Source organism: Gekko japonicus, unplaced genomic scaffold (genome assembly GCF_001447785.1).
Source record: "Gekko japonicus isolate JY-2015 unplaced genomic scaffold, Gekko_japonicus_V1.1 scaffold992, whole genome shotgun sequence".
NCBI lineage: Eukaryota > Metazoa > Chordata > Lepidosauria > Squamata > Gekkonidae > Gekko > Gekko japonicus.
Genome location: NW_015173704.1, coordinates 98,435 through 112,254, shown reverse-complemented (window position 1 = coordinate 112,254; position 13,820 = coordinate 98,435). Strand labels below are relative to the sequence as shown.

The window sequence follows — 13,820 nt, the reverse complement described above, 5'->3', positions numbered from 1 at the left end:
TGTTGCGTTTTCCAAATTTGCTGGCAAATGGAGTGCAGCACTTTAACAGCATCATCTTCTAAGACTTTGAATAGCTCAGCTGGAATACCATCACCTCCACTAGCTTTGTTGTTAGTAATGCTTTCTAAGGCCCATTTAACTTCACATTCCAGGATGTCTGGCTCAAGGTCAGTGATTATACCGTCGTGTTTGTCAAGGACATTGAGGTCTTTCTTGTATAGTTCTTCTGTGTATTCTTGCCATCTTTTCCTAATCTCTTCTGCTTCTGTTAGGTCCCTACCGTTTTTGTCCTTTATCATGGCCAGCTTTGCATGGAACGCTCCCTTGATTTCTCCAACTTTCTTGAAGAGATCTCTAGTCCTTCCCATTCTATTGTTTTCTTCTATTACTTTGCACTGTTCATTCAGGAAGGCCTCCTTATCTCTCCTTGCTGTTCTCTGGAAATCTGCGTTCAGTTGGGTAAATCTTTCCTTTTCGCCTTTGCCTTTCGCTTTCCTTCTTTCCTCTGCTATTTGTAAAGCCTCATCAGAAAGCCATTTTGCTTTCTTGCATTTCTTTTTCTTTGGTATGGTGGTGATTGCTGCCTCCTGTACGATGTCACGAACCTCTGTCCATAGTTCTTCAGGCACTCTATCTATCAAATCCAGACCCTTGAATCTATTCTTCACCTCTACTGTATATTCATCAGGGATGTGATCTAGGTCAAACCTGAATGGCCTCATGGTTTTCCCGATTTTCTTCAGTTTAAGTCTGAATTTTGCAATGAGTAGCTCATGATCTGAACCACAGTCAGCTCCAGGTCTTGTTTTTACTGACTGGATAGAGCTTCTCCATCTTTGACTGCAAATTATATAGTCAATCTGATTTCGGTGTTGCCCATCTGGTGATGTCCATGTGTAGAGTCGCCTCTTAGGTTGTTGGAAAAGGGTGTTCGCTATGACCAGTGTGTTCTCTTGACAAAACTCTGTTAACCTTTGCCCTGCTTCATTTTGCTTTCCAAGGCCAAACTTGTCTGTTATTCCAGTTACCTTTTCACTTCCTACTTTAGCATTCCAGTCCCCTATGATGATGAGGACATCATTTTTTGGTGTTAGTTCTAGGAGGTGTTGTAGGTCTTCATAGAACCGGTCTACTTCAGCCTCTTCTGCATCAGTGGTTGGGGCATAGACTTGGATTACTGTGATGTTGAATGGTTTGCCTTGGAATCGGACAGAAATCATTCTGTCATTTTTGAGATTGTATCCCAGTACTGCCTTTTGCACTCTCTTGTTGACTATAAAGGCCACACCATTTTTTCTACGAGATTCCTGGCCACAGTAGTAGATATAATGGTCTTCTGAGTTAAATTCGCCCATTCCTGTCCACTTTAGTTCACTGATTCCTAGGATATCGATGTTCAGTCTTGCCATCTCATTTTTGACCACGTCAAGCTTACCTTGATTCATAGATCTTACATTCCAGGTTCCTATGTAGTATTGTTCTTTGCAGCATTGGACTTTCCTTTCACCATCAGACACATCCACAACTGAGGGTCCTTTCGGCTTTGGCCCAGCCGCTTCACTCTTTCTGGGGTTACTTGTACTTGCCCTCTGCTCTTCCTCAGTAGCATATTGGACACCTTCCGACCTGAGGGGCTCATCTTCCGGCGTCATATCTTTTAGCCTTTTGATACTGTCCATGGGGTTTTCTTGGCAAAAATACTGGAGTGGGTTGCCATTTCCTTCTCCAGGTGGATCACGCTTGGTCTGAGTTCTCTGCTGTGGCCTCATGGATCACTGCCTTGTCGTGGCGAGGGGGCTTGCGCAGTTCAATGAAGCTGTGGGCTATGCCGTGAAGGGCCACCCAAGACGGACAGGCCACAGCAGAGAACATACTGGTAGGGGCAGAACAAAGAGTAACCATATAAAAGGAGAGTTGGGGGAAAGACTTGCTAATCCATTTATCTGATATCCTGAGAAATAATCTCCATAAAAGTGTAACGGATGTTTCAGCGAATGCAGCAATAAGGGAAAATGTTATCGAACTCACGTATCGATGGAATTTGACGTCAGACAGGTTAAAGAGAACAACGTGTCTAGTGGCATTGCCTGATTATAAAATTTTTCGGAATAAGGTATTTTAGTTAGTGAGAGAAATTATTAAGACCCTAATGTAGGTCTTTGGGGTATTATGCCCAAAGAGGGGTTTCAGTTGACAAGATGTGGTTAATGAGAAATTTATTCACCACAGCCAGAACGTTTTATGGCTGCGGCAATGAAGACAGGAGAAAGCACGAGATATTGAAAAACAGCTAAGGAAAGTATGGTACATCATGTTAATGGGGGAAATATCTGCATATAGGAAGTACTGGGATGGAGACAGATATGCACAAGACAATGTTCCCTCTAAGCTGAGTTAGTGTGAGCTAGCTCACAGTTTTTTAGCCTCCAGCTCACACATTTTTGCCTTAGCTCAGGAAGGAGGGCTCCAGAGCAAACTAATTTATGCAGCAGCCAAATTGTTTGCTCGCAGCTTTAATGCCAGTAGCTCACAAACTAGAATTTTTGCTCACAAGACTCCACAGCTTAGAGGGAATTTACTATCCGGAACAGAAATAAATCTAAAGAATTAGTCAAAAAGGAGATATTGAACCTTCTTTAGATCGCCAAATCGTATTTCCTGGATATTTTATTATGCGGTATGTATTATGCAGTGTCATGTATTGAATATTATTAAATAAGCAATACATCAACGGCAAGAAAGGCGGGGAGGAGTGTTCAGATGGCTTGCAGTAAACCATCCTGAAACAAACTGGTGGCGGCTACAAGCATGGACGGCTTCAAAAGGGAATTAGATAGGCATATGGAGCAGAGGTCCGTCAGTGGATATTAGCCACAAGGTATAGATAGGGGCTCTGGGGCAAGTGATGCTCTGTCATCTTGGTGCTTGGGGGAGGTCAACAGTGGGAGGGCTTCTAATGTCCTGGCCCCACTGATGGCACCTGGTATTTCTGGCCACTGTGTGACAGAGAGTGTTGGACGGGATGGGCCTTTGGCCTGATCCAACATTGGCTTCTCTTATGTTCTTATGTTAAGAGCTGAGGTCCCTCAGGGGCTATTAGCCACAAGGTATAGAGAGGAACTCTCGGTCTGGGGCAAGGGATGGTCTGTATTCGCGGTGCTTGGGGGGGGGCAACAGTGGGAGGGCTTCTAATGTCCTGGCCCCACTGCTGGACCTCCTGATGGCACCTGGTATTTCTGGCCACTGTGTGACACAGAGTGTTGGACTAGATGGGCCTTTGGCCTGATCCAGCATTGGCGTCTCTTATGTTCTTATGTTCTTAAACTGCAATTTAAAACACAGTGAGGTATAAACTCCGATTCAATTAAAAAATATTTCAGTACCAGAATAAAAAGGGATTTGGAATAGAAGTGGGTTAATAAAGATCAAACAAAGGCAAAATAAAAAAAGGCTTTGCCTGATTTTGAAAGGCTGAGAGTGAAGACATGTAGGGCTGCCATGTAGAAGAGGGAGTGGACCTATTCTCTCTTGCTCCGGATTGCAAGACTAGATCTAATGGGTGGAAATGACAAGGGAGTCGATACCGGCTAAATATCAGGAGAAACTTCCTCATTGTAAGAGTGATTGAGCAGTGGAACAGACTGCCTCAGGAGGTGGTGGATGCTCCTTCACTGTACATTTCTAAGCGGAGGCTGGACGACCATCTTTCGGGTATGTTGTAGGGCTATCTTTCGGCTATACTCCTGCAGAGTGCAGGGGGTTGGACTAGATGACCTGCAAGGTCCCTTCCAACATTCTATGATTCTATTACATCAGGCAGAGCTCTCTAGGGAAGACATACCAAGGATACAGAGAGTGTGTGTGTGTGGAGGAGATTGGATTTATACCCCGCCCTTCACTACCCGAAGGAGTCTCAGAGCGGCTTACAAACTCCTTTCCCTTCCCCTCCCCACAACAGACACCCATAAGAACATAAGAGACGCCAATGTTGGATCAGGCCAATGGCCCATCCAGTCCAACACTCTGTCACACAGTGGCCAAAAATACCAGGTGCCATCAGGAGGTCCACCAGTGGGGCCAGGACATTAGAAGCCCTCCCACTGTTGGCCCCCCCAAGCACCAAGAAGATGGAGCATCACTTGCCCCAGAGCCCCTAAGCAATGCTTTGTCATCACTTCACTGAAATGCATGGCGTTTGTACAAGGCAGTATTTGGTGAGTTGTTTGTACATTTTTGTCTCTGCGTACCTGCTTGTCACCAGAGCTTTTCAGACATTACATCCTCTAGTTTCACCGTCAATATACAGATTTTAAATATTTTGTGAAGATAGCTGCAACATCTCTTTCACGCTACACTTTAATTCTTCCCACCTTTCCTTTTAACAGTTAAAATAGCTAAAAGCTAAAAGCACATCAAATTTATCATTTTTTTAGGTTGCCTCACATGCACTGAAGATTAACCATTCAGCTTAGCTGGATACCCAGAAATCATTTTGGATCACTTGTGTGTGAGTGATTTAGCACAATTGTCCTTTTTTTCCCCTTTGCAACCAAACACTTTTTTGAGGGGGTGAGGTATTCAAGGTTGCTGATTTTTTAAAAAAATTGTTGTAAACTTCATGAGTTGTACACCTCAAACAACATACCTACACTCCAGTCCATTTCTTCCACAGCATCACCATATAATCCGTGTTTGCTTTTTCCTTTAAAAGTCTGAGAGGCAAAAAGAGCTGTATGGACATGAAGGTAAGACAGGAAAAGAAGAAACGGTGCCTCACTGTTTCTGAAACAAAAAAGAAAAGAGAATATAACATGCAGTATTTCAGAATATTAGGACCAGATATAAGCTTCTTTGTAGGTGTGTTATATATTACTACTGCCATATTAAACTAAAGCTATTTCTAGGCATGTGTTACAGCAAATTAACATTAAACAAAGGGGCAGAGGCAATACAGAGATACTGTGGCTCAGTTCTTAGTATTCTGGCTCCTATTTACTCCTAATGCAGTTAATAAAGTGGTTGGCGTCTGGCACACATCCATACTCCACTGATGAAACCAGGATGTTATAACATTTCTGCCTGAGAAAGATTAGTGCACCTTGCTCTGCCTCTAATAAACACACATAGGGGTGGATGCAGACTACATTTTCTGCTAACAGGAGGCAAATTCCACCAATTTCTTCTTCCTGCTGCAGACTCTCGCTTTGCCTCTCATACTGTTTCTGAGGGTCCCTTGTCCCCCATGAACAGTATGTCAGGAGATCAGTGGGAAGATGAGTCATGAATGTCCTGTTCCACTGAGAAAAGTGTCTTGTGTGAGTGGAAAACTTAGTGTGGATCCAGGCCATATTAATTATATTTTGCACAAATGCTTTTGTTCTATGCATGTCATCTAGGCATGCTTATATATGTTACCTTAATTCTAGTGCCAGAAGTGATTGGGAATCTACAAATAATTACAAATCATCATCTACAAATAATTAATCAAAACGGAGAAGCTGAATTGAGAACCTACACCAAAAATTATAAGACAATAATCCCATTTCCCATATAGCATTACAAACCAGATTGACTGAAAACTGTACCAAAGGAAGAACTTGTATCTCTTGCAACATTATATAATGGGAACATGGGACTATAGCAATAAATACAGGTCTGGTGCAAGTGACTGCATCTATTACACATGGCTATTTTCAGGAAATAACATCTTCCAAAGTAATATGCCAACCCCAAAAAGAATTCTTACAATAAGAATGGCTATCTAATCAATGGTTTATACAATCACTTACTACTTTGCCTTTTACATCTATCAGGCACTGACTGACAGCTGGCTTTCAGGTTAAGAAAGATCTCACCTATTAATATCCTTTAGGTTAGAAAATCACAGGTGACTAGTTTACTCATACTAAATGACTTGGGAGGGGAAAACAATACAAAACATGATTGACTACCTCTTTCATGACCTTGAAAATGGAATGGCACATAAGCTTGTAAGAGGGAAATTTGACAATAACAGTTAAACTCCTGTTTTATTAACTGAAGCATTTCAGTGACTACAGACTTGCATTTTATTTGCCATAGCCTGTGTTCCGTTTTATCAGCCTCACTGTGACTAGCTTTCCACTGCTTAAAGGAATCCTTTTTACCTTTTACAGCTTCGATTACTTTGTTTGTTAACCATGCAGGGTTTTTCCTGTTTGTGTCTTTCCTAACCTGCGGAATATATATTTTTTTTAGCGTCTAGGATGGTAGTTTTAAATAGTTTCCAAGCTTCCCCAATGGTTTTGACCCTTTCTACTTTTCCTTTCAGTTTCCTCCCCACATGTCCCCTCATATCAGAGAAGTTACCCCTTTCAAAGTTAAAAGGGGTTGTGTCAGTCTTTTTGGCCAATTCCCTATTTAAGCAAACCGAGTATTAATCTGCACCATAAAAAATTCCAATATTAATGTATACAAAAACAAATATGGTCACCGTCCATAGACATGCAAAAATAGAACCACAAGAACTGTACACAGTGTGCTCAATATTTCTTTAACAAAAACTGTAAAGTTTGGCAAACGTCTTCTTCTAACCAAGAGTCTATACGTTGATGATGTATGAAAAATTGCACTTCAGTGGAAAAGCTGCCCAATTCACATGGAGTTCAATAGTTTCACCTATTTCATTGCATAAGTGATGGAGAAGAACCACTGCACCAAACTGGCTCTCAGCATGAATGTGTACTGGTTTGTGATGCAATGAATGATCTAATTTTCCTGGATTGTAATACCAGAGAGCCAGTCTGGTGTCGTGGTTAAGTGTGCAGACTCTAATCTGGGAGAACCGGGTTTGATTCCCCACTCCTCCACTTGCACCTGCTGGATGACCTCGGGCAACCCATAGTTCTGTCAGCTGTTCTCGAAAAAGGGCAGTTTCTGTCAGAGCTCTCTCAGCCCCGCCTACCTCACAGGGGGTCTGTTGTGGGGAGGGGAAGGGAAAGGCGTTTGTCAGCCGCTCTGAGACTCCTCTGGGTAGTGAAGGGCAGGGTAGAAATCCAATCTCCTCCTCTACTCCTCCAACTTCAGGAAAAGGGTTGCCAGCCTCCAGGTGGGGCCTGGGGATCTCCTGCTTTTACAACTGATCCCCAGTTGTCAAAGATCAGCTCCCCTGGAGAGAATGGCTGCTTTGAAGGGTGGACGCTATATGGCCTTGTACCGTGCTGAGGCTCCTCCCCTCCCTAAACCCTGCCCTCTCCTGGATCCGCCCCCTAAAGCAGTGATGGCGAACCTTTCAGAGACTGAGTGTCCAAACTGCGACCCAAAACCCACTTATTGATCGCAAAGTGCCAACACAGCAATTTAACCTGAATACTGAGGTTTTACTTTAGAAAAAAAACAGCTCATACGTTAACTTAAGATGATCCAAACAAAGTGAGGAAAGCAATCCCAAATGGTTTCATTGACTTAAAATTATTTGGCAGAGAATTCGACACTTTAATGACGGTCTGGGCCTGGCTGGGGCGATGGCACGCGTGCCCACAGGGAGGGCTCTGAGTGCCACATCTGGCCCCCGTGCCGTAGGTTCGCCACCACTGCCCTAAAGTCTCCAGGGATTTTTCCAACCCGGACCGGGCAGCCCCTATTCAGAAAGCAGGGAGGAAAATGTCGATGAACTTCTCTGCCATCTATATAAGATCGAAGCTGAGCTCCCTCTTCCCTTCCCAGTACAGGTATAACACCTGGACATGGCAGAGGCACAAGACTATTGCCCCTCGATTCTTAGTCTGCGGCCTCGGATGAGCCAGGCAAGTAGATCCAGTGCTAGCCCAAGATGCAGTTTATTATATTTTGTGTCTTTTATTTAAATTGTATTTCTGCAAGGTGTTTAGGGCTCCCGGGGGGGGGGGATCAGGGTAGAAATTACCCGAATCAATATATATATTTCTGAATTTGCACGCCCAAAAGTTATATTAATGAGGAGGGTGAAAACACCTCTTACTCTCTGAAAAAGACAGCATACGAACTTACTGGCTTGCTCGATCCCAAACTGTGCCTCTTCTGTATTTCGTTGGGACCTGTTGGTGCTAACTGGGCTTTGCCCTTTTCCACGCCACCCTGCATGGAGACAGAGGAACTGTTAGCTCCAGAAGAGAGGTCTGCAGATAGCTATTAAGGAGCACACTGTGCATCCGTCGGCTGTTCGTCTTCCTCCTCGTGTGTTAAAAATTAATGAAGGCGTCTTAAGAGTGGCGACAGTGAGGGCAAGCCTTCCTTTTGTCATGACGACCTGTGATTTACGTTCACCACTGTAAATCCTGAAGGGCATTTCCTAAAGTTGCTGATTCCACCGGAACCATCCTCACAATGCTTACAGGTGAAAATGTATCTGTCGGTGAAGGAACTGGAGGCGCGCCATTTATTTGTATGATGGCTTGTTTTTTTGTACCAGCTCAGTAAAGGTAAAGGTCCCCTTGCTCGAAAGCCAGTCGAGTCCGACTCTAGGGTTGCAGTGCTCATCTCAGTTTCCCAGCCGAAGAGCCAGCGCTGTCCGAAGACGTTTCCATGGTCATGTGGCCGGCATGACTAAACACCAAGGCGCACGGAACGCTGTTACCTTCCCACCAAGGTGGTACCTATTTATCTACTTGCAATTTCTTGCTTTCAAACTGCTAGGTTGGCAGGAGCTGGAACTAGAGACGGAAGCTCAGTCCATCATGCGGCACCCGGGTCTCAAACTGCAGAACTACCGACCTTCCACAGCCTGCAGTTCAGCGTCTTAACCACTTGAGCCACCGCAGTGGAACACTGTAAAGGGCAGAAACTGTTGTGGTAGGAGGGGAGGGTTGCCAACTCTGTATTGGGAAATTTCTGGAGATTTGGGGGAAGGTCCTGGGGAAGGTGGGGTTGGGGGAGGGGCCTCGGTGGGTTATAGCCAGGGGTCATTTCCTGCAGGAGCGCACAGGAGCGGAGCTCCGGCAGTAACGAGCCCAGGGGGCGGGCACATGCAAAAAGCCCCACCCCCCCTTCTCCCAGCAGCCCTCAGTCAGAGCAAGAAGCAGCCAGGTAAGCTGCAGAGCCCCCCCCCCGGCCCCCTGGTCCAAAACAGTCTAGTGGCACCTTTAAGACCAAGTTTTATTCAGGTACAAGCCTTCTGACACACTTCCGGTGATGTCAGGGGGTGTGGCATATGCAAATGAGTTATGCTAATGTGTCATGCTAATGATCCAGGTATCAAACTCTCATTCAGATGTGGAGTCTGCTTGGATCTGCTGTGAGAATCACTGAGTAAAGCATTTGGACTCCAGACATTAATAAATATTAACTGTTAACTTTTTTTTTTAGACTGAGGTGATTTCAGCCCATTTAGAAGGTCTGACAATCTGTACGTATTCTATCTTAGCCTTATCGTTGAACAAAATGTTTCACTCCTTCGTTTAAAAATAAGACACTGACTTTGGTGCGTTGAAATCTCCTTCCGCTTCGAGTCTTGCCCTCGGAGACTTCTAGTTCTGAAGTACTGTTTACTAGATGTTCTACCTAAAGAAGTCAAACACAAATAGCTCAGTAGAAAAAAACATTATTTCTTGGACTTAATATCCAGAGACGGAAGTTTTCTCCTTTATTTTCTCTCGCACGCAGTTGGAGCCCATCTTCCCTCCCAGTGACGGCTCCAGGTTTTTTCGCCCACTAGGCGAGGATACATTCTGGCTCCCCACCCCCATGCGGGGCAGGGGCCGGAGCCACAGTGGGCGTACCGAGGGGGTGAGCTGCAAATGCATGCAGGGGTGTGGGTGGGATTGCTCAAGGGGAGGGCAGGGGTCATTTCGTAGAAAAGGAGCTAGGGGAACTCATTAGCATAACTCATTAGCATATGCCACACCCCCTGACATCAGGGGCCCAGCGGTGGACCTGCAAGGCCAGCGGGAGTGCGAGGAAGCCCCGCCAAGGCCCTCCCTGGCCCCAGGCAGGCGGGGGTGGGGGGAGGCGGGGAGGAAGCAACTTACCCTCCCTCTTCTCCTGCCTCCTCCTGGCTGAATGAGGGCTGGAAGCGAGGCGGGCGGAAGCAGGGGGCGGGGCTTCATCATGTGCCCGGGCCCCGGGCGCTCTGCCGCGCCTGTCCCCCCCCCCGCCTCCTTCTCTTTCTGTCTGGGGGGCTGCAAAGAGGGTAGTCTCTTGCCGGGGATGGAGCAAGAAGCCAGCAAGGGAGGCTTCCTGTGCAGGGCGAGGAGGGGACGAGGCCGGCCAGAATGGCGCCTTCGTCAAGCTGTCGTCCTAGGCGACGGTCTAAAATTTAACAATAATGGGTCGGCCCTGTTCCCTCCAGCTTTTGCAATTAAATCAACATATAGACTGACCAGGGATTTAAAAGTCTTCAGGCAGGTTGGGTGTCCTTCGTGCTGTTGTTTAAACCTTTCCTTGTATGTTTATACAAATAAAAGTTCACTGCTTTTTTAAAAAAATGAGTTGTTTTTAAAATCAGTTAAAAAACTGCTCCAGTAAGGAGAGCTATGCACAGCACTTAGCGGCTGAGGTCTCTGGCAATATGAGTCTACCCCTCTTCCTTCTGCTGAAGCAGTTTTTCAACTTTAAGAAAACTCACAGAGCACGGAACGAACTTTTATTTGTAAATGTACCGAGAAAGGCTTAAACAACAGCATGAAGGACGCACAACCTGCCTGAAGCCTTTGTGCCGGAAGGTATTCAGAAACATAAAACACTAAAACAGTTTGAAATAAAACAATAAAGAATACAAAACAAGGTAAAACACATTGGTCACGAAAAAGAGGCAGGTGGGGTCGCCGTGTCGGTCTGAAGCAACAGAACAAAGTTGGAGTCCAGTGGCACCTTTAAGACCAACAAAGTTGAATTCTGGGTATTCCTGAAGATCATGAAGATTTTGAAGAGAGCTTGGACTCAGTTTAAAATTTAGAATTTGGGTAATATAAATGCACTGTCTTCTTGGTGCTTGGGGGGGTCAACAGTGGGAGGGCCCTGGGCCCCGCCCCTCAAATGCACCTGGGGGTTGCCTGCGCCGACCCGGCAACCCTATGCAGAGGTCATTTCGTAGAAAAAGAGCTAGGGGAACTCATTAGCATAACTCATTAGCATATGCCACACCCCCTGACGTCACCGGAAGTGTGTCATAAGGCCACACCCCCTGACATCACCGGAAGTGTGTCATAAGGCCACACACCCCGCCCCCAACGGTCCCAGCCGCCGCCGCCGGCCTTGCAGCTCCACTGCCGAGCCTCATGAGGGGCCCGGCAGTGGACCTGCAGGGCCAGCGGGAGTGCAAGGAAGCCCCGCGAAGGTCCTCCCTGGCCCCAGGCAGGCAGGGGTGGGGAAAGGCAGGGAGGAAGCAACTTACCCTCCCTCTTCTCCTGCCTCCTCCTGGCTGAATGAGGGTCGGAAGCGGGGCGGCCGGAAGCAGGGGGCGGGGCTTCGTCATGTGCCCTGCCCCCGTACCTCACCCGGGGGAACTGAGATCCCCCGCGATCCCCCCCGAAATGACCTCTGGCCCCTGGTATTTCTGGCCACTGTGTGACACAAAGTGTTGGACTGGATGCGCCTTTGGCCTGATCCAACATTGGTATCTCTTATGTTCTTATGCTCTTATGACTGTGACGAGTGTCTGGGTATGTTCCCCCCAGGACCAATCAGTCCCCGGAAGGAGGGTCTTTTCCCCTCCTGAACCGAGGCCTCTGAGGACTGAGTGTAATTATAATTTAGTTCAAGATTAACTTGAAAATATACTGTAAAATTATAATAATGAGCTAAGATTGTTTGAAAATTTTATAAACAGGGGTCATTTCGTAGAAAAAGAGCTAGGGGACTCATTAGCATAACTCATTAGCATATGCCACACCCCCTGACATCACCGGAAGTGTGTCCTCCCCACAGCCGGCGGCGACCTCCAGTGGGCACCAGCAGGGAGCTCCAGGCCCCGCCCTCCTGCACCTCACCCGGGGGGATGGCGTCCCCCCTCCGGGGGGATGGCACCCCCCCGCGCCCCCCCCCCCAAATGACCCCTGCTTATAAACATTATTTTGTAATTAATTTTGGGAGAAGAAAGAAGACGAAGAAGAAGATATGAAGATTAAGCATGATTGTGAAGTTTTGTTTTTTTTATACTGTTTAATGGTTTTGGTGTTGTTAAATTACAAAATTCTTTCTTCAGTAAAACTACTTTAAAAAAGAAATTCTGGGTATAAGCTTTCGTGTGCATGCACAATTCTTCAGGCATCTGCTCCTGCAGGGAGCTATCTGGAGAAGTGTGCATGCACATGAATGCTTATGCCCAGAATTTAACTTTGTTGGCCTTAAAGGTGCCACTGGACTCCAACTTTGTTCTAAAACAAGGCTGCTACCCATACGACCAGCCAACGGTACAATCCTGAAAAGAGTTAAGTCCTTCTAAGCCTTTTGACTGCCCTTCTAAATTAATAGGCTTAGACGGGTGTAACTCTGTTTAGTACTGCACTTTCAAACCACCCCACCCCATTACATAAACAAGTTAAGGAAATAAATAGAGCATACTTTGTTCCATACCTAAAATATGTCAGAAATGTTGCCCAGACAAATTAATGTTGTAAACGGAAGGCCCCCCCCCCCTTGTTGTATGTATGTTTTGTTTGTCTATGTTGTGTTTGTCTTGTATGGAAAATTTTAAAAACTTTAAAAAAAAATGTTGCCAGGGAAATCTTTCTCAGCAGTGATTTTTCTAAGGGAGGGAGTCTTGGGATATGCAAGATCTAGTGCTTAGACCAGTGGTGACGAACCTATGGCACGGGTGCCAGAGGTGGCACTCAGAGCCCTCTCTGTGGGCACGTGTGCCATCGCCCCAGCCAGGCCCAGGCCATCATTAAAGTGTCGAATTCTCTGCCAAATAATTTTAAGTCAATGAAAGCCTTTGGGATTGCTTTCCTGACTTTGTTTGGATCATCTTAAGTGAACGTATGAGTTGTTTTTTCTAAAGTAAAACCTCAGTATTCAGGTTAAATGGCCGTGTTGGCACTTTGCGATCAATAAGTGGGTTTTGGGTCGCAGTTTGGGCACTCGGTCTCTGAAAGGTTCGCCACCACTGGTTTAGACAGAGAAGATAGGAGATAGAGAAGATGACAAGGACAACTAGTTAGCATAGTGAGGTTGCAGTCAGTTGAGGTGGAGGGGGAAGCGAGGCTATTTCCTCCAGAGGAATTTGACACGCAGTTGCAAGATCACACCTCCCTTTGAAGCTGCATTCGGACGCAACCGCGGGTGAGTTGTTGTTGGGTTTTTTGCTGTTTGTTTCTCGTGCACTTAAACGAGGAATCGCACCTCCTCTGGAGGCTAAAAAACTGAGCTAGCTCACAGTAACTCAGCTTAGAGGGAACACTGCTCCCGGGGTGCCTGTTGTGGGGAGGGGAAGGAGACTGTAAGCCACTCTGAGACTCCTTCAGGAAGTGAAGGGCCATGGGGTATGAATCCAATCTCCTCCCCACCACCACCTGAAACAATCTAAATGGGGTGAAATCACCAAATAGAGGCTTTTTCCCATGGCCACCTGCCCGGCCTCTGCACGCAAGGGCGTGTGCAGGAAGGCCTCCAATAAAAATCTCAACAGCCAGGCAGGTCCATGTGGGAATTTCTGTTGCAAACTGTCTCCCCTCTGCCTAGAGCAGTCCTGAAAAACCATCCGTTGTTTCCATTGGCTACTGCTGGGTGTACTTCCAGGGCAGTTCCGCTGAATGCACCCTATGAGTTATAAACAAACCAGCAAAGAAGAACCACCATGTTACCAAAGCAATATCCCTAGATCAGTGGTGTCAAACATGCGGCCCAGGGGCCGCATCAGCCCCCCC

The 13,820-nt window shown here is 46.3% G+C and overlaps 1 protein-coding gene across 1 annotated transcript in view; it reads right to left on the bottom strand.

The window, feature by feature from the left end:
- Positions 1–13,820, bottom strand: part of HORMAD1 (HORMA domain containing 1) — a 52,464-nt gene that overhangs the window by 20,534 nt on the left and 18,110 nt on the right. Inside the window, exons 12-13 of the mRNA XM_015423264.1 lie at positions 9,433–9,516; positions 8,008–8,094 (exon numbers count right to left, since the gene is read on the bottom strand). Coding sequence (XP_015278750.1) covers positions 8,008–8,094; positions 9,433–9,516 — 171 coding nt within the window. The remainder of the gene's footprint in view (positions 1–8,007; positions 8,095–9,432; positions 9,517–13,820) is intronic.